Source organism: Thermobia domestica, chromosome 2, assembly GCF_964235325.1.
Source record: "Thermobia domestica chromosome 2, izTheDome1.hap1.1, whole genome shotgun sequence".
Classification (NCBI taxonomy): Eukaryota; Metazoa; Arthropoda; class Insecta; order Zygentoma; family Lepismatidae; genus Thermobia; species Thermobia domestica.
The window spans coordinates 259708158-259730629 of NC_137455.1; the positions used below are offsets into that span (position 1 = coordinate 259708158).

A 22472-nucleotide genomic window follows, 5' to 3' on the forward strand; every position below is an offset into this window, starting at 1 on the left:
TTGATAATGGTGGAAGTTGGTGTGGAACACCAATTTCGTTTATCAGCTCCTCTTAGTTTTGGTGTTACTGACGACGGACGACTTTAATCACAAATAACCAAGGTCGAAAGTATGGTAGGAAAAACGAAAGAAAATAGCAACTAAGAAAAAGAAACAGAAGAGTAGAATGGACGAAAGAAAAAAAACGCACTTCTTAAGTGGAATCAAATTTGACAAACACAGTATTATTTGTAAACAAAGAGCACAAGAAAATGGAAAGTCAATGAAATTCTTAGAAATGGTAAGAAGGATTATTGTTGTACGTGGAATGCTAAAAACTATGACTATATAGTGGGTTCGTGTCCTGTAGCTCCCTCAGAGAGCTTAGGCGTTTTATGACAGGACGGGGTTCGATCCACTGTCCCCTTTTTTGGAAGACACATTATGACACATTTATGAGTGTCCTGGGTTCGACCTCTTATTCTGGATGTCTCTTTTAGGCTTAACGATGATTCGGAGCTTCCACCAAAGCCGACCATATAACCACTGGACAGTTCAGAGTTTGGGCCAGAACATTCTGGGAAATTGACACAAAGACTGATTCTAATCGTATTCCTAATGCCGATACAATTTAGTAATACGAATATTATTACGTTGTATAGGAGACATTCCATGTGAAATCAACCAATGAAATGGCAAAATCTGACCTGACGATCTTAGATTTTTGTAAAAATTGGTGCACAGCTTTATTACAGTGGAAGATGAAAAAATCCCAAATATTACCTCTCTCCTCCTGAAAGTGTCCCCATACAGGGTGCTCAAAAATGTCAAAAAACGGCATTTTTTCAGTTACAGTGATTATAAAAAATTGTCATATAATGGTCAATATCTGCACTAGAGAATTGAAACAAACACCATTGGAAAGCTTAAAGATTGCTCTGCAAGTTGTACTTTATTGAAAAAACCTGTAAAATAAAAAATAACACTTCAAAAATTCAAATTAAGATTTGAATTTTGAATTTGGCATAGAAATGTTCCTCTGAATTTGTTCAAAATTGTCCAGATTGTAGTCTCATATGTGTACTAAAACACCACAAAGTTGCATTTTGGGCACTCAATGGGACCGATTCAAAATTCAACATAAACCAAGCATTGCACGATATTGACCATGTGAATATCTGGGTTGAGATCGATAACCATTTGCCTGGAGCTATTTACCTGCAGCATCAAAGGAATTTATATTCACTTTCATTTGTTTCTTGATGTATTAATTTGAATTTACAGAATTATCCACCTTTTGAGTTATTTAAAGAGGTATTATGTTTCCAAACAGTACTTAATACAGGTCATTATTCTTGTTAGTCAGTATGGATGTTTCTATATTTATGTTGGCTACATTGACACATGTTATTTTCATTCCTTTGTGTCAGGATTGCTATTACAGATCATGTTATGAAAGGGAGAGATATGTTTTCCTCCCTTTCACAATATTTGTATCAAATGTGTTATGAAACACAGTGACATTGATCACAATCACTTCACATACTTTCAGCACAAACAATTAGTCAACAAATTATTTTGCTATTTCAATTATCCACTTCCACATATCTGTGACAGCAATTCTGAAACAAAGGAATGAAAATACCATGACAGTGACAGTTCTTTTCAAACTTGAGTAAAGATCATGTGAAGAATTGAATTAGAAATTCACTTGCTCACGTCTACAACTGACCTGCTTCGTAGTGTCGCATCGCGTTATATGACATTAAGACTGTCTACGCAACCGTAAACTAATGCGACGTAAACATAAATTTTAAATGCAGTACGCAAGTAGACGTGTCAGATAAGTTGTTGTGGTTCACTCCTTCAAAAACTGTTTTGGATCGTTTACGGTGAAGCCAATCAAAATTAACCACAAACAAATATAAAAATACCTGAACTATCAAAGGCTTTCTTATTCTCAAATGGAACTTAAAGTCTTATCAGGATAAATATAATATTTATTCGGGAATAATAATAATAAAAAAAGTGATTCGACGAAATTCCTTTAAAATAAAAAAAATGAAAAGAAAGAAAGAAAAAGAAAGAAAAAAGGAAAAAATCCTGGAGCTCTTTCACTTCAAAGTCCTATTCCTTAAAGCTGCTGATCATCACTCATTCCAACAGGCAACTACAAATTTATTCAGCCAGACTCTACTGATCCGTCACTCCGTCACAGCTTTGTCTGACGCCTATCTCTATCGGGTAAGCCTGACTACAACTTTCCGTCAACAAAATTTAGAGTACCCTGTTGTCTATGGACACCACTTCTCTTTCTCTAAAGGAATCAGCACTCAGGCTTCTCTGGCCTAAAAAAAATGATCTAAGAGAAACCTTAGAAAGTACTTCTGCCTCTCTGGTTAAAAAATAAAATGTACATAACCTACTTTCTCTTATCTAGAAGATAATGGGAATCACTTATCTCAATAGGCTATCATTCAAGCTTATCCCTAGCTAAACTAAAAAATGTTAACTAACTTGCTCATCATTCACACCCAAGGAAATCATTCATTCCTTGCTCTAGGTTAGTCAATAATTAGCTCCTAATAATAATAATAATAATAATAAACAGGAAAAAATCTAAAGTCATCACTCACGCTCCTGAGAAATCATTCATTCTTTGTCTTCGGTCATCACTCAGACTGATCTCTACAAGATAGGAAAGTTAAATATTTAAAAAAAAAAAAAATCAAAGGCGAAGCAGCACTTTCAACAACAATGAACGGCTCTAACAGGAACAGGCACGAATGCACTGAGAAGCTTCTCTTTTATATGGTTTGGAACCATTCTCGTTTTAATTTTTCTTATTTTTATTTTCACTTTTAAAATCCGCAAAAAATATTTTGAATTTGAATAACCGTCCCAAACCTCTGGAAATTTTCATCGATTCACTATAAGAAAAACTATACAGAAAAAATTTGAAAGTTGTACGTTAAACGAAGCTGAAAAAAGCAAGAAAAAAAAATACAGTTTAGCATATATGCACATACATGTAGGAAACAATATTCAAGATAAAATTTTGAAATACCTAACACATAAATATGTATATATGTAATTAAATATAGGTCTGGCCAGACTTACCTATATTAATAAAAATGATTTTATACATTTACATTAATCCTTTAATTTATTCAAAAAATAAAAAAAAAAAGTAAGAGCGAACACTCGTCCTTACATAGTAAATTTAACTAGCATTACCATGAAGTCAGATTCAAGCAAAAGATCCCACTCAAACTAAATAATCGAATTCACGGTTTACACGGTCCTAAAATTTGCAATTTCACGGTCGAAAAATTTATATAAATAACCTTAACTGACCACATAACGACAACATAAACAGCCTGGTGCATGGGTTGGAGCTAAGGCGTGGCGCGGTGTTGCAATGGAATAATTAAACTTGGCCTCGTTAACCTTACGATGTCAACTGTACTTACAAGAAACAGGAAAATAAAGTTTTTAAAAAGTCCACTTTTATTTTGTTCTGGTAACTTCTTTCTATTTATTTGAAACTTTTCTAGATTTCCAATGTTTGCTAACGAAACTCACGACCTATTCCAGCTTTTTTAACGGTATACGAAATTTATGGCTTATTGACGGTTTTCATGAGTGGATGGGCACGCTGTTTAAAATAATATATTTCATATATTCCGATATTTGTATATTGTAAGGCGATTTTTTGCCGCCTCACCCCAAACTTATCGCCCCGTGAAAATGCACACGTGTTATACATGGAGCGAATCGCGAATTCAAATCCACCCAAAGGAAGAAAAAAAAATAGTAAAAATCAAAAGTCAAGGACACTTGAAAACAGTGTTTTGCTAAACGCTTAATAACACGACGTCCATTGTGAAATTCATGATTAAAACTGGTAAAATACTTGGTATATAGAATAGGGTCTTAACTTTAGCTGTGAAACTTAGTAGTGTAGGGTAGGGATGGAGTCTAAATAAATAACGAGTATGCAAATCTGCAATTACACCGAAACTATAAGTAATTATAACTAGTAATTATCATGTCGATTTTTGCAAACTGAAACGCAAATTTTGCGTTGCAATAATTCAAACATATGTAATAATACGTCACGTCACTTTGAACCGTCTTAAGCTTTTCTTCAAACATAAGAGAATCAAAGGGTTTCTGTTCAACTGAACCATCTTTTCCGGATTTCTCATAGTAATTTTATTTACTATAAATATTTATCAAGTACACTTATTGTAACACTAATGACTCTGTCGTTAACAATTAGTAACCATTAACAAGACAGCGATAAGAAAGGGTGAACTATCTACACAAACGTAGCTTTGCGTTTAAGGATAATTTTCGTTTGCATGATTGACGACAAGAGTCGGATGCTACCGAACACAACCGATATTCGCTAGAGTCGGAGATGAGGGAGCAACTGTAAGAACTGAAGATAAAAGGGAACTCAGCATGCGAGAGAATACGTGGATTTCAGATGCTCCACAACTTAGTAAATCCTTTGAATATTGCTAGCTGTTTCTTGCATTTTTTAAAACTAATTTCGCACAAATATATGTACATTTTAATTGATGGTTCAGTTCTTACGTACATTCTAACTGGTCTCTAAAATATATATATATATATATATATATATATATATATTTTTTGTCATTGCTGCATCTCCCGTTGATCAGAGGCTTTGCTACTGGCTCAGTAATTATGTCTTCATTATATAGACATTCGTTTGCACACGTCAATTATTACTCCTTTAATACAAGGAATTATTTCCAATAGCTCTAAAAGAGCATATCTTGGCAGAGATGATATAGCATATAAAAACCTTCAATCTTCCTATTTCTGATAATTTACTATAGAATAATTTATTACTATCTGTAAATTTATCAAATATTTGTTCGTAAGAGCTGTCAAGTTATATATATATAAACTCTTAAATGTAATATTCAAATTTCCTTTTAAAAATGTTAAAAATATAAGATCAGTTTTCCAAGTTACGAGGTGGTAAATTGCTATTAAAACAATTACTCACGATTTTACTACTATCTACATTATTATACTACATAAGGTTTATATGAATGCATTTATTTTAAAAATAATACATACCGAAGGGATCACTTATAATTCCTGACAGCTGGTATTTCACTAATTTTGAAGAAACGATGTTTTCACTCAGCCTCTCAGTGATTTCTGACGTTACCCAGTCTTTAGACTCAACCGATCCATTTGAACTGGAAATTTTCATACAACAGTTATAAGTAGTAGTAAGAAAAGAAGATACACCGAAACATGTCAGCTTTACCTTATTTTTACGGAATATATTTCGCAAAATTATATATTCATAAAACTACATATTGATTAAAATTATAAAATTATACATTCAAGATGCTTGAGAATTAACTCCCTAATGAAAATTATTGTTATTTTATAAACATCACTGTATTTTCATGAAACAAAATGTATAATGATCCTTTCAGTAATAGACTTTACGAGCCACTGTTGAGAAAGAAATGCTACTACCACTCTTAAAACAATGGAACATCGCTAAAAGCTCACATTCAACAACGCTGTAGGCTCAGTCTTTATTCGTAATATAATGAACATATCTTGTTAATTAATTATGTTGCACGATACCCTTCTGACCTTTGTGTACACTTCAGACAATTTTGACAGCCTCATCATAATGTACCGTAAATGGATTCTTTCTCATTCTGCAGTTCGACAGAAAATTTTCAGTATGCTATTCAACTATCAAGACTTACATTAATAACTAACCAGGAGCCCTGACCTCATGCCATAAGCGATTTTTTGTGAGGTTGACGTCGGAGTGGGTTACCGTATCAAACTACAATGGCTTGATAAATTGGATGATCCATTCAACAATAATTTCGTCAATTCCTGCAGAAGCTAATTCAAGTTGTTGCTAGACGATTACAAAAATTATAAGCAATGCTGTGTGAGTTGCTAAAACAAACAAGGAATATTCTTATTAATCATCATCTTAAATTTCTTCATACTTTACCTATTTCAGTTGACATGATTGTGGCTACTAGAAATTGGAACCCTATCAAGTTACTTTTACAATTTTTTCAGGAATATAACTTAAATCTTAATAATAATAATACTAATAATATTAATAAAAATAATACTACTAGTACTACTACTATTACTACTACTACTACTACTACTACTACTACTACTACTACTACTACTACTAATAATAATAATAATAATAATAATAATAATAATAATAATAATAATAATAATAATAATAATAATAATAATAATAATAAAATTACATATATAAATCAATAAAATTTATACTTATAGAACTATTAGCAAGTTTACGCAATTATTACTATAGTGATTAACAAACCACCTTAAATCAAATAAAAGGAATGACTGGTAATTATCTATTATTACTAGCTAACACAATATTCATTTTGTATACACAATCTTACGTATGTAACATTTTGTAACACTTATAAATACGCTACAATGATAGTAATTTAACCGTATGTATCTCAGTGATTCCAACTGCAATATTGGAAAAGGAACTATAATTAACTATTACAAATACCGAAGTTTTTAGTGAAATAGGGAGAACGCTCCAGGAACTCAACGTTCGAACCCTGAGAAGATGGCATTCAAGGAGGCCGAAAGGAAAGGATACATGTAATTTTAACATTGTATACAATTTACACCACATAATGTGTCCATTAAAACGTTTTACACTAAAACTGAGCAGTAATTATTATAATTATTAACAAATTTTTAATAGAAGATTAATTCTCAACAACCCTGCATTACTTATTACTAAAGGCTGAATGTTCAGTCATTAAAGACATGGGAAATAGTCACTTATATTTCATGATATACACAGTAAACCAGACACAAAAATCTAACTCAAAATAATGGATATAGATATTAAATGATATAAAGAAAGCAACTGAAATTAGTCATGCGCAGTGTCCCGATAAGATAGGCTATAAATATTGTTCGTTGTTTCTAGAGTGCCTCTTTTGAAAGGAAGAAGCATCATTCTTTCCCCTTATGTATCGAATTAAATTTTTTATTGCAATTTAACACTTCTCTCAGTAATCCTAAGTTTTACAGAACTTTAGACGCAACAGTTCGAAGAAAGAAATAATTGGTCACTTTTGAATAAGTAGTTAAATAATTAATAATATTTCAATTTTGTACATCTTGGTAGTCCGCCAGAAGGAATCGATAATTGCTGTTACACATGGTAGCGAGATATTAGTTCAAGTTGTTAACTAATAGTTATATCCTTCATCGTATTAAAAAAAAAAAAAAAAAATCTATTTCCACGGACGTAGTCGGAGCGTACTTTAGAAGCACGCAAGAACATGTACATTGTTACATTTTCATGTTTGTCCATTCGTCTAATTCTCTTTTTCTCGAAGTACTTATTTGTTGCAATAACTCGTCGATATTTCTTTGACGAAGTTCTTTCCCTGTATCGGGATGGAGTGTGGCCTTGACCTGGCGTTTTTCTCTTTTCAAATTTTTAGGAAGCGGCAGGAACTTTTGTTGTGGAAGAGCGTTGGCTTCGCATTCGGAAAGTCGTGGGTTCAATTCCCGCTGCCGACCATCCTGGCTGGAGTTTTCTAGGGTTTTCCTTAGTCGTACCAGGCAAATGACGGGATGGTACCTACCAAAACAGGCCCTGGCCGATACCTTCCAAAATCCTTTCCATTGTTATTGTTATTGTTGTTGTTAGATGTCCAGTGTAAAATTGCCTCTGAGCTGCATTTGGTGATTGTGAAATGACCAAAACAGGCCCTGGCCGATACCTTCCAAAATCCTTTCCATTGTTATTGTTATTGTTGTTGTTAGATGTCCAGTGTAAAATTGCCTCTGAGCTGCATTTGGTGATTGTGAAATGAATGAATGAAAGATTAAAGTACTTTATGCCGATGAAGCTCCAATTTTGAAGAATATGCATTATTAAGCATTTAAGCAATAACATGCGCAATATACAGCGAAATAAACAAAATATATTTGCGAAATTGAAGTTTTGATCCCCCACCCGAATTTCAGCAACTTCATTTTTACCATATCTCTAATATTAAGGAACGGGCATTTGACAAACATTTGGCCTTTACTTATTGCTTTGTAAATAGGTTGCAGTGTATCTATGAAAAGAATTGTTTCTATGCTGTTCATGTCAAACAAACTTCTGTATGTTAAACAACTAAATTAAAAATTGTACTGTACACGTAAACTTTTCTTTTCCAGAAGGTCCTTTTTATGTATGTATTTTACAGGGTTAATAAAATCCAATACTGCAGATCAACGTGTCAGAAAGTTATGTTGTATGATGAACATTTTGTTAACTGAACTAATTGTCAAGAAATATAAAAATAGTGCCGTTTATTCCGAGTCCATCTTGAAATTCTGGCATTCATTTCTCTGACTTTCCATGAATTTTCTCACTTTTCCTGAAGTAAGAAAATTTTCCCTGACTCGCGACATCCCAAATATTATCATTTATGGTTAAGTTTAGAAAAAATAATCACTTCAGTTTTCTTAATCTGCCTCCACCATCTCCATAGAGGTTCAACACACTCCTTTTTACTTTCAACTAAAGAAGAGAAGAACGCTTAGTAATCATGAAAAAAAAAAAAATCGAATTCGAGATTTCAACGGATTTACACGTTTCAAGGCCCATAGATACCAAGAAAGTGTTTTTTCGGCATCTGTTCGTCCGTTCGTCGTTATGTACATTTACCTAGAGACCATATCGTTCAACGTATTTCAACCAATTATTAAAATTATGGTTTTTATGTGATCTTCCAGGAGAGCCTTTCGAATTTTCTCCCTACGCCTAAAGCTTACTTAAGGGTAAAAATAAAAAAAAAAGTTGCTATTTTCTCAAAAACTACTCTAACGATTTTGTTTATATTTCATAAATTAATTTTCTGAAAACAACTCCATCATGTGGTGTAAGTCATCTCTCTGGGGAAAATCGAGAAGGAGTAGTTTATTCTTGAGAGTGTCCCTTCTTTAAAACGATTTTCATAAAAATTACTCTGCCGAATTTCTTCATGTATCATAAATAAAAATTACATTAATAACCTGAGAATATGACATAACTCATTTATGCTGGAAAGTATCGAGGAGTAGTTTATTCTTGGAGATGAGTTTTCCTTCCGACGATTATTGTTATTATTATTATTATTTCAATGAGTCAGGCCATTTTCTTCACATTTCGTAAATACATATTTCGCTATTACTCTTATAATACTGCATAAATCACTTTCATCGAAATATTCACAACTGGTAGTTTACTTTGGAGAGAGGTTTTTCGTTTTATTTTTCTAACAACTTTGTAAAATACCACACACACGGTTTTCTTATTATTTTATAAACAAATATTTAATTAATAATCCTAACAGACGGCGTAAGATATTTCTTATGGAAAAAATCTACAAGTCGTTTACTTTTGGGGACGAGTTTTCTTTCAATGAAGTTTTTCGAAAACGCCTTAGAATTTCGCTCGTATTTCACAAAAAAAAAAAAAAAAAAAAAAAGTTCCATTAATAAATACAGGACAACTTGATTTAATTTAAGGAATTAGAGCGGGAAAGTTAAGTGTGGTGATTCCAGGGGCGGATCCAGGACCGACTTCTGGGGGTGCGGTGGGTTGTAATACTGCTTCTTAGAGCTACTTTTAAGAGCTCCAAACTCTGGAATGGGTTTTATCTATATATATAAAATAAGAAATTTTTCTCTTGTGCGGGGGGGGGGGGGCATTGACCCGATCGCTCCTCGCTGGATCCGCCCCTGGGTGATCCGTACCTTTTATTATTCTTTAAAAACATATCTTTAAGTTTTCATCCCACGCTTATGCCGTTAAGCTAAAGGATACGATGATGAGAAAAGAATGAAAATAGTGGAATGAAGAAAGTAGGAGGAAACGGGAGAATACCGACAAAACCCATGCACACGGTGTTTGTCCACCACAAAGCTCATTTGGCGCGAGCTGGGATCGAACCAAGGACCCCATGCACCAGAGGTGAACGCTCTAGCACTGAGCCACCGCGGCCCCACTTTCTTTAAATACAGTATAAGCATACTTTCTCTTTGTAAATACTTGTAAGTTACATTTCTTGTATTTGGAATAAAATAAAACATTAGTACAAAATAATGATTAAATACTAACAATAACTTTAATATCTTGGTACTCTAAATACACTTATAAAGATAAATAAATAACGATATATCATAATTTATTATATTTCTTTGATTATCTACAAGAACAAAATTATCATTTACTTATTTATTTACTGCATTTGAATTTTTCATTTTTCATTTGTTCGTTTTTGTTTAAAGCTTGAAGTTTTAACACCTTTCCACGCTCCTCTACCCTCTTTATTTGGATGATAATTTTTGTTTTTTGTCATTTGCTTATCTTCTGTAAGCAAATAAAAAAAATTGACTCTTCTGTGAGATATAACAATTTCCTGAATTTCGTCATATTTTGAAGCATTTCCCTGAAATTCTCTGACTCACTTTAATTTCTCTTATTTTAAATGTCAGTGTAAACTCTGTTTTTGCTCTTTGTCTTTCGCTAACAAGGGCGTGAATAGGTCGGAGTCTCAATAAATTCCAAGACATCTCACTATATAACAGTGTAATCTATAATATTGACTTATTAAGCAATAAATGACACTTTTTATGTATTCAATGAATTTTCCTTCAAAGGAACATTTGCATGGTATCAGTAACAAATAACAAACTGATTTATGTTGCTAAATATATGCTTACAACTATCATTCTAGACGGAAAGAGATCAGGAACTAAAGAATACACAATAGAGCGGTGTTTCCCAATCTTTTGTCCATGGATCCTCCGGGAGCCGAGAAAGACTGGAAGGAGTTTACGGGACATTTTATTTTCATTTAACTTTACCTCATCATGTTTGCAAATTAGGACATAAGCTTTGTGATTTTTCCTAGTGTCGCCCACGAAATGAGATTTGAAGTGTAATCTCGTCTTGAATTGTAATCTATCACATCATTTTTATGATATGTTAAATATTTTTGCAAAGTCATGGGGAACGGCGGGAAATTAAAAGGTGGTACAGTGTTCACGACATCAGAAAGGTTGGGAATATCTACTTTCGAATTTTCGAAGTTATTAGAATGCTGGATTTATAACATTGTAATGATTGTGTGTGTGTATTCCAAGCTAAGACAGATATTAATTTCATGTAATATTTGTATATTGTAGAAATGGTTTTCATTATACACATTATTTATATCATAATTACAGTTACTGCATTAGAAATAAGTACAGTACCATCTACAATTTGTTTTAAGATAAAATTATTTTCTGAAAGTAAGTCAATATATAATTTGGTCCAGTATTCAAGAAAATGTATTTCAGAATATGTTTAAAGACGCTTGACAGATCTTTCTTGTTTTAAAGAGCAATATATTAGCTAGGAAAAGGAGGAGCAAAAAATACTGAAACTGTAAGACGACTGGTAACGTATACATAAAAAAGGATAGCTCGCTCATATCGATCTGAAATAGTATTGCTCAATCGGAATACGTTGCTTGCAATGCAAAGACACGTCGAATTTTACAGTTTTAGTTGAGAAGCCTAGAAAACAGACTTTTGGATAGGCCAAAAAGATAGAAAAATAGAATAAATTCTAAGAAGAAATAATAATCACGATTGGATTTACCTGGTATAGGACAAAATGGACACCTATTGTATTATTATTATTATTATTTTATTGTATTAATAGAATATTACATTTGACTTTTAGTGTGTTTTAAACTTGAAGAACAGATCTCAGTAACACGTTACTTTTATCTACATTAAATATTTGACTTATTTTATCACTTTCCTTTTACTAAATTTATTTTGGTTTACAGTAACAAACTGCAATCTAAAGCTTTCAATACGGCTCAGAGCGGGAAAGCGATATGACGTCAGCCGAAAAACTTGTTTCTGTTGCCGTGACGTAGGCAATGCATTTTTGCATTGTTTGAAGTTTTGTATCTCCGTAACTAAGACAGTTTTTTTTTTTTCCTGAAATTAATGGCATGTACTATATGGAAGACTAGTTCTACGCGATGGCATAATTAACTTTTGGTCAAAAAAGAAATCACCATCCGATTTCTGTGACGATCAACTTTAGCATTTCTAACTCATAAAATTGCTTACTTACGGCGAATATTAACGTCGAGAATGTAATTTCTACCAACAAGAAACTTCCGTAGCAACACAAACAAGCACGATCAGTTTTACGTTGAAAATATTTCTTTCACAATAACTTTTAATTGAATGAACAGATATAAAGTTTTAATCCTGACAACATTCTGCTGCTTTACCTTCATTTGTCAGTCAAGCTTACGTTTGACATTTTTTACTATGTAGATAATGCCAACTACTCGTTTTATCTATCACATCCATTCTTTTCCTGTCTAACTATAGCTACGTCTGATATCATGCGAAATATGTTTTTGACAATGTCAATTTTATTTGTAGCAAATATTTTTCTTTTTTTTTTAAAGCTGTGAAAGCTGTTCTGTAACGTTCACTTCAAAATGTAAATAGCACAAGAAATTCTTTATCACGAACAGGGGCGTCATTTAGGGAGGGCAGTACGGGGCAATTCCAACCCCAAGAGTTTGAGGAATACATATACTTTAATCGATTGTCTACTAATATACTAGTATAAAACGTGAAAGTCTTATGTCGGTGGTGCTCTTGCCCCCCTCAACCGAAGTCTGAAATGACGCCTCTGATCGCGAACATAGCTTTTATACATCACTGTGAAATTAGCTGCAGGTTCCTAGATAGCTAAAAATTTAGATAATCCAAATAATATTGAGGTCTATTAATTTGTTTATATCCTAAAATAAGAGCTTAATATCAATAATGAACATCTTTAAACTGAACTTACTTTATTTTATCTCCTATTATACAAAGGTTCCCTTCTGAATTCAGAAGCGGACGCCAGTTCTGTAACACCTTCACTGCTTCTTTTTCAGCCTATCAAAAAGAAATAGCATGTAGAATGAGGATTTTAAGTCAAATACAGGCTTATAGAATAAACTGAAATAATACAAAGTTATTCGTAAATTGAAGAATTAACGACAGAAAAACCTAATTTCTGCTCTGTCATAATTGTACAGTGCAGTAAACACCTGCTTTTTTTTTTTTTTTTGGTTGTTCTTGTAATCGACCATTACAGCGAGATTTTTGTCCACATTATATACGAAAATTATTCTGGCAGCAGAGTCCTACATATAGGAAGACAACTCTGAAAAATATCGGTTGGGTGCGTTAAAAGATAAAACTTTCATTTAATAGTCATTTTTCCATAGTCTGAATTTCCCGACAGCGATACAATAATTATAGCTTTTCTACAGATAAAGTTAAATAAGTTTAGATTTTTAAAATATGTATTTGCCAAATTTGCGAACAACCTTTTGCTGACAAGAAAAAAGTTTAGTCCATTGACAATATAGAAATTTACGGACTCTTAAATTGTTACTTACAAGGGAAGGTACCCAGGTGATATACGCCAATTTTAACGTAGTTTATTCAGAGGACACTACAGACAAAATAAAGAGACCCTTATCTTGTTATATCGGCAACCGTGCGGCTTCAAGGCTAAAGTGTGGAGGAAAAGGAAGACTGAGCTTTTATTAATTACATCTGATATGAATATTACAAAACGTATACATTTGACATGGATGGAGAGATTAATGTTTATATATACATGTTATCAAGAACCTATGGCACAAGAAGTTTGGCCATGATATAAGTTTGTGGTTAGCAACTGCTAAAATGTGTCAATAACTGTCATATCGCTAGAATCACTTCACATCATTACATAAATAAATCTGACAACAGTAGTGTTCATAACACGAAAATCCATTCTTCTTCATTATAAATGAACTTAAACAATACTGATCACTTACAATGACGCTTGCTATTTTCACATTTATATGAATTGTGTCAATATTTCAAGTAGAAACTTTGACCAGAGATTTCAAATCAAGGGCAAAAATATACCGGCACGTTCTTACATTCAATATAAATTCGGATCCTATCTACAACACACACAATTAGTTGCATTGAGTCAACTGCGTACACTGGTAACATGTGCATCAATGCAACTAGTGTTATAGAACTAGTTTCGGTGTATTTTGCCATGATGCAGCAAGTGAAAGACACAATGTTCCGTCCAGCGAACGTATATTTGACTGCACTACGTTCAGGGAAGATCCGCATATGGCTACAGAAAATGTATTTCCGTAATATGACCAATAGTGTGCTCCTACTTGATTCTTGTGAGAGGGATGTGCAGGAACTCACCCAAGAGGAAATAAACATGACACAGCTGACGATACCAAAAAAGACTCACTGGTCACTTACAACCTTTCGATGGGTATGGTTTCCGATTGTGGAAACAGTTTGTACTTAGATTATCAGACATTGTGAAGCTGGGGGAATCTGATGTTAAATTGTATGTGCAAAGTGACATTATCAAATTACAGTCACTTATGCATAGTCATTTTTTTTCTGCAATTTCAAAGTGTATTTCAACGTGCGTGGTACAAATCAGGGCACGTTGCACGTCAATCACACCATCTGAAACGGCTGTTAATTTTTGATCAACAAAAACGAAAAAGTAACATGTGACATATCTTCTGAAGTTGCAGTCACAAGGTGCGATAGGTGCAAGTGCTCGGTGTGTTCACAATTTTTTTTTTAACAAGAGTATCATTATTGTGACAATTTTATTCAATAAGTATTGGGTAATGTTCACAGAATGTGGAATTGTATCGTCTTGTAGTTGGAGGGATTTTACCCCTTAAACTCCACGGTTGTCGATATAACAAAATACAGATTTTCTTATTTTGTCTCTAGTGTTCACTTTATAAGTTTAATCAAAATAGAAAATGTATTTCTTTGTTTTTTCTTGCCACAAAACAGGTGCAATATTGAAGTTGAAGGATTCTCTTTAAACCCCACGGTTGCCGATATAACAAAATACAGCTTCGCTATTTAGTGTCTAGTGTCCACTATATAAGTTCCATTAAAATCGGATATCTATTTGTGTGGTTTTCACTGCCACAAAATACGTGCAATATTTAAGTTATAAGGACCTCACAGTTGCTGATATAACAAAATATGGGTCTCTATATGTTGTCTGTAATGTCCACTGTTCTAGGTTTCATTAAATTCGGCGTGTATTACGTAGCTAAGTTCCCTTATGAGTTATCTTTATAAAAGGCAGAGTCGGTAACAGTAAAAGACAGAAATCCAGGAGCTGCCCTGCTGGCACAAAAGGAAATAATACCAATACAGTGCTCACAACCAAAAGATGCAGAGAACAAGTATAAACAGAAAGAACTGTTTAAAAAAAAAAAAGAAACAGGTTCAAACAATGGTAAACTTCAATTGTATTCATAAAACAAATTAAATACCGAACTGAAAATAAAATTCATGTTAAATACCTGCGAGGTTTCTTTATTTTTCTTGTTTGGCGAACCTCCTGGCGTTACACGCTCCTTAACTTTCGATTCGTTGGGGTTTATCTTACATGTTCCTAAAAGATAATTTTTCATAAGTACTGTAGGCATTTGCGGTTGAAAACTCCTTCACATCATGTAAGAAACAAAATAATCATTCATTATATTATTCGCCTAATAATTTAAATTTTACAACTATAACCTTTTGGGGCAAAATTCTCCCTTTGGAACTTTCTCCTCTCATTTGTGATTGCCGATGATGAAAACACAACTCTCAATAGTTCATGCGAGTTTCAAATCAATCCAGTAGTTAGAGCTCGAGAGAAACATATTATTTCGAAGTGAATTCTTTACTTCATTGTTGACAGTGACGGAAATAATTTTCTCACTGTTCTGGCCACAGGTGCCCAAGATACAACTTGTACCTCATTAAATAAGAAGGGTTCCAAAAGTCAGTGTAATTAGGAAGAAAAATTAATAATACAGGAACACTAGTTATATTTTCAGAAAACAGGTTTATTTCTTATTTCTATACATAATCACCGTTTACCTGCATACAATTTTGTAGTTTGCAGATCCACTTAGAAAAATAGTTCTGAAAATCAAGAGGTGCCAGTTTTAGCAGTTTGGAATGGCCTGCATCGATCATTGATGCTTGTAACGTTTGCCAAGCATGTTAGGTTTTATCTATGGCAGAAACCAAATATCACAGGAAGCGAGGTTGGATGAGCAAGGCGATGCGTACAGAGTTGGATCCGCGAAGCACAAATAAAGTCAATGCATTGGGCAGACCGTTGCTCTCGCAGTAGAGAAGCCAGTCTTGGAACGAATAGTTAGGTTGGTGTCGCAAATTGGTGAACATTGAGGAGAAGCATTTGGTTGCATAACTGGAATGTCATCGTTTTCCAGCCATCGAAGAGGATGGTTGCCATGATTATGACCTTGCACATCAAAACTGCAAACCTAACATTTCATTCCGATTTCTAACGGTGTTCCTCGTTCGGCGATGTTGTACCTTTTCCAGATCAGATCATGCTTTGCTGTTTTGTGAGATGGTTCAATTTGGAAAATCCACGTTTCAATACCCATGGCCAGCTTCGTCAAATTCTGACTTTCATTCCCAAGCCTGCAGAAATCTTACGAGAATTAGAGACGACGTCCTCTCTTCTGTTTTCAGAGCATGTGTCACTCAATGTGACGATTTCTTCGTATAATACAATTCTATCATGAGAATTCTGTAAACGCTTATTTTTGAGATCTTCTTTCACTTAACTAAGAGTTCAAAGTTAATGGTAGGTTCTTCAAGCACAATCTGCCGAACGTGATGTCGGAGTTCGGCGCTGGCATTCCTGTGCTTCATCTGCTATGATACAACTTCCGAACCGTTTTTGCAGTTCTTTGTAATGGAGCATGCTCACCCAGGTGTCGGCGAAAATTTGGGCTGCTGACATGTTACGATGAAAATGGTATTTCATCGACACTTGCTTCTCTTCGTTGGAAAAATTCTCTCGTGGGCGCATGTTCTCCTTCTTCCGTTGGTTGCTCATCTCTAGGATTACTTACGAATCTACATTTGGGACTGTAATTAGCTACAATCCTACTAATTTTGAATATAATATACATCGAAGTCCTACTAATTGCACGGACCTTTCGGACTACGGTTGCCAAATCATACGTTTTCCCGTAAGATTTATGTATTTTTGGTTTCTTTTACGTTATCCGTTTTTATTTTCCACGTAAAACGATATCATTTGTTTTTTTTGTGTTTTTTAGATTAGTACGAAGAAAGTTATTCTAATTCTTATGCAATGTTATCAACCAACGCTACGATGTAACTTAGTATTCAGAGAGAATATGCAACCATGAGAATATATACTTTATTACACAACTAGCAGAGGTTCCCCTTCTCTGCATCGGAAGAATAAAATGTGATAATTATACACCCAGAAATTTGAATTTTATAGAAATTATCCGCTTTCTCGCTTCAGAAGCGGAATTCTCATAAACACTGAAACACATGTTCGAAATAGGTATAAATATGCTACAATTTGATTATTACACATATTACTCTTTCCCCGTTTACGAACAGTATTTTTAAAACGGTGAAACACGTATTCCCTTACTTGTAATTAAGATCTCATATACCGAATTTAACATTTCGAAATTAAGCAAATTCTCACATTGAGCATTTCCTTAAAAAAACAAACGGAAACTTCAGTATTTTAGAAATGATCCCCGGTTTTAATGAGAGGAATTTTCGAAAAGGCTACAACACTGTTTCCTTACTCTAAATTTAGAGCCTATATACCGAATTTTACGCCTCCACCTTCAGGAAATCATCAAATTCTATACTTTCAGAATAAATAGAGCGAAATTTGGATACTATAGAAATGACTTCTTTTTTTCACCTTAGAAACGGAATTTTCAAAAACAGTGGAATGCATACTCCCTTAATTTTAATTAAAGTGTAAGTGCCGAATTTTAATGTTTCCAACTTAGAGAAGTCCCTCATTTCCTTGTTAGGAGTGGAATTTTTGGAAACACTGATACACAGATCATCCTATTTTTAATTGAGAGTCTATATGAAAAATTTCATATCTTCAAGTAAGGCAAATCTTTATATTGGCATTTTCTGAATAAACAAAGGGAAATATTGATATAATAGAAATGAACTTCGTTCGAACTCCTCCTGATTTACACTGTATTGTCAAATCTCTCATAGACATCAATCAGGATTGCAAATTCCATATTAAAGTAACTAATTTTCCTTCGATCGTTTCTCATTCGTATACAAGAATAAATGTCCATCTTTTTCTTAATTGTTCTTCGTATTAATGTGGAAGGCACGTTGACTTGTGACTATATTCCAGAACTGCCCCTGTTCGTGAAGTACACTATTTTTGCGAAAAATTTTTAAAACGCCTATTATCTCCCTTAGGATAAGAACTATTTCCAAAATTTTTTCCTATCCATTGTGACAAAACGAATTTTCTTTTCAAACTTCACGTTATATATACATTAGTATGGCCTGGTGGATAATGAGTCTCTTACTTCAATTTATATATATATATGACCTACAACTGGAAAACGGAATAAAATAAAAATCATGTTATTCTACAAAAAGTAATAACAGAAAAGAAGCTTTTAATGAACTGCAATATATTTTAGTTTAACATTTTGAATTATTGCTTCCAGTAGTGTGGGGAGATCCAAGAAAACACAGACCACATTTTCGTCTCTAAGGGAATAGAGGCATCTGTCACTGCTATTTTCACAGTTTTGCGTTCTATGCCTATACCCTGTAGGCTAAAGAAAACAATCAAAATGAACGATTGTGAAAAAATTGGTGGTATTATTGGTTCAAAATGTGGTATTATTTAAAACATCAACCGAAAATCCAACTTTGTCGATGAAGATAGAAACTTCGTTCAAACGTTCCAATAATTTAAAGTCAAAATACAATCTTAGTCTTAGATACAAACTTCAACTTCTACTATTGGTTTTCCATTTCATACTTACCCCATTCATTGATCTGCGAGTTTGGAAATTGTGAAACATCCTTTCGCCATTGTTTTACGACCTCCATCCAATTGAGAGGTAATCCAAATATAAATTGCCTACTAACGTAATCTGGCAAATCTACAAACATAAAAGCAGAACGATAAACTTAATTTTTTTTACAAAAATATTTTATAATAAATAATATATAACAACATTTTCGTTTGTATCTATGTGCACTTACCATGAATCTGGTATAAACGCCGCGTACTTGCATGTTCCGATTTACTTACAATTGGATATGGAATTGATATTTCATAAACAGGTAAATATTTTTTTTAAAAAGTGGTAGATACGAAACCTTTACGATTCATTTACTGAACACCATGTCTAAGAGATTTTATCGCTGAAGATAGATCCTACTTTATTTGTTTAGAGCTACTTTAACGATTTCAATACGCCAGTAAGACAATTTATTTTTTCATTTTGATTTTATTTGTTTATTTATTTAAAAGCAATTATGGAAAACTGGAAACAGGAGCTGGAGTAGAGGGATAGAAAATTAGAATCTCCATCTCTCTCTCTCTCTCTCTCTCTCTCACACACACACACACACACACACATATATATATATATATATATATATATATATATATATATATATATATATATACCGAAAACCAAGATGGCGGCTAGAGGTTGTATACAAAAACAGTAGTGGAAGCAAATTTAAGTAAAGGTATTAAGTTGTGTAATTGTGGGGCAAAAAACAATGCCAATAGTATTATAGAATATTGTGATGAGTGTGAAAATAAAATGAGAAGCAGGGACACATTTATAAGCAAATCAAAGCTGAAAACTCTTCAGGTCCCCAATCATGCTTTGGAAACAAAAGACGGTAATGCATCAAAAAAAGTAAATTGTGATTGTGATATCGAAAGTGTAGAAGCATGTTTAAAACTTCTAACAGAAGATAAACAGGAACTGAAATCTGAGTTGAATGCACTAAAAAATGAAAACATAGAACTTACTACAAAATTGCTACAAGTCACTAACGTCAGCCTAGTGCAAGGTAAGGAAAGTAAAAACAATCCACATCATATACAAGATTTGTATAGTGATGCTGTGAAAAATAACACAGTAAAACAACAGGGACGGGATAAAACTAGAAATTGAACAACGGTAAGGAAAAAAGATGGCATTAATCGAGCAAAAAAGCAGCAATCATTAGCTACTGATATTGAGGTAACAAATAGGTTTCAGGTACTGAATACTACTAGTGAGTTAACATCAGGACAAAATTTTATGGTGCGCGAGTCAAAAAATGTCATAAACGTTACACCAGTGCAAAATAAATTAAACCCAGTATTGATGGTAAAGCAAGTTGAAGACTGTGATTCAAAAGTGAAGACCCCAAATTTTTATGTGCAAGGGAATATTCTACTACTCGGAGATAGTCATGGAAGAGGTATTGATGAAAGAATGAAACGTAGTAGTGCAAATGTGTCAATTGTAGGGATTGTGAAACCAGGCGCAGGACTCAGTGAAGTAATTAAACCAGTAACGAATGATAAAGTTATGACAAAAAATGATACTGTCATTGTGATAGGTGGCGCAAATGGCGTTGCAAAAAATGACTCTCGTAGTGTAGTTGAAGTATTAAGAAAAACCTTACCCAACCTAACACATACAAATGTCATAGTAAGCACTATACCGCACAGACACGATCTTATTGGAGCATCAATTGTAAATAAAGAAGTGCAGAAGACTAATATAGAAATAATAAAAGTGTGTAAACATTTCAAAAATGTTAAAGTGTTAGATATTAGCAACAGTCCACGGGAATATCATACCAGACATGGATTGCATTTCAACAGGATAGGTAAAACAATTTTGGCAGAAAAACTGTATAATCTAGTCAAACAGCAGCCTAAGAGGGATCCTATACTACTAGCATGGCAAGTCTCAGTAGAAAATACGAAAGATGTAGCTCCTGTAGTACTTGACAGCAGAAATATCACAAACAAGAGCTTTGTTCAATTCAACGAAAATGGACGCTCTATTGGTGTAAGTTTAGATTATGTGGATAGAATTAGTTTAGTACAGAGGTCAAATGATTTAAACCAGAAAGTAGAAGATAGTAGCAAGATGATAGCAGATTATGATGGCGTTATAGGGTCTGGCCAAATTAGCAGTAACATTAGTAAAGATAGTAGTGTTAGTAATCTTAATTATGAAAACAAGTTATTGTATCCACGCACAGAAAACAATCGAATAAACGATGTAACTACAGAAAATGGCCAAAAGGTAGAACGACGGAAGAGAACGCGAAAAATATTATCCAGTGATTTTTTATGGTAAGGGATACCGACACTACTAAATGTTCAAACACTCGTGAAACGCTAACAAATTTAAAACCAATATTTACACATGACAGAAGAAACTTAAAGAAACAAAATACTCCACATGTATCGATGGGTAGTATTAATATTTTTCATCAAAATGTTCAAGGTCTCAATAAGGTAAAAATTAACATGCTGGAGGTACTACTTTCCACTGAATTAGATAATATACATGTAATCTGTATAACGGAACATTGGTTAAAATTAGATGAAATAGAATATTATAAAATCCATAACTATACACTAGTAGAGTGGTACTGTAGAACGGGTACCCAAAGAGGTGGAGTTGCGATATACATTAAAACAGGATTAGAAACAAATATATGTAAAAATTTTACTTACCTCAACACCGAAAAATACTTTGAGTCCTGTATAATGGAGTTACCAAAACAAAAACTATTTATCATTTGTATTTACAGAACCCCAAATAGTAATATTAAAGTACTAGCACACAATTTAGATGAGATACTGAAAAAATTAACTACCCCAGGTAATAAAGTAGTAGTAATAGGTGACCTGAATGTTAATTTTTTGTCAAGCGAAATCGATAAAAACGTACAGCTTCTTATTGATGCATACAACTTAACGCCAGTAGTCAGGGAACCCACCAGAATAACACCGACAACAAAAAGCGCAATAGACCAAATGCTCCTAAACAAAGATGTCTTAGAATATTCCGTGAAAGTTTTCAATACCGGATTTTCCGACCATGAAGCTTAAATTTTTACTATTCTAAATGTAACCAGTAGCAATATTAATAGAATATCGAAAACTATCACTAAAAGAAATTTTAGCGCAGACAATGTCGTTTACTTCAACTATCTCTTAAGCGGTGAAACATGGGAGGATATCTACAAGCAAACTACAGTAGATAAAGCCTGGGAATATTTCCTTAATATATATAGTAATTATTTTAATGCAGCATTCCCGACTACCTCTCATAAAATTTACACACATAAGACAGTCGTGGATAACTTCAGGAATAAAGAAATCCAGCAAAACAATTAGAGAGTTGACACAAAGAGTCAAACAAAAGTTATCGAACCCGGAA

The 22472-nt window shown here is 33.4% G+C and overlaps 1 protein-coding gene across 1 annotated transcript in view; it reads right to left on the reverse strand.

Moving 5' to 3' along the window:
- The window catches only part of LOC145679405 (uncharacterized), a 68517-nt gene extending 52885 nt beyond the window's left edge, over positions 1-15632 (reverse strand). The window contains exons 1-3 of the mRNA XM_081749987.1: positions 15507-15632; positions 12941-13029; positions 5101-5225 (exon numbers count right to left, since the gene is read on the reverse strand). Of these exons, the coding sequence (XP_081606113.1) occupies positions 5101-5225; positions 12941-13029; positions 15507-15632 (340 nt within the window). The remainder of the gene's footprint in view (positions 1-5100; positions 5226-12940; positions 13030-15506) is intronic.
- Positions 15633-22472: the final 6840 nt, after the last annotated feature.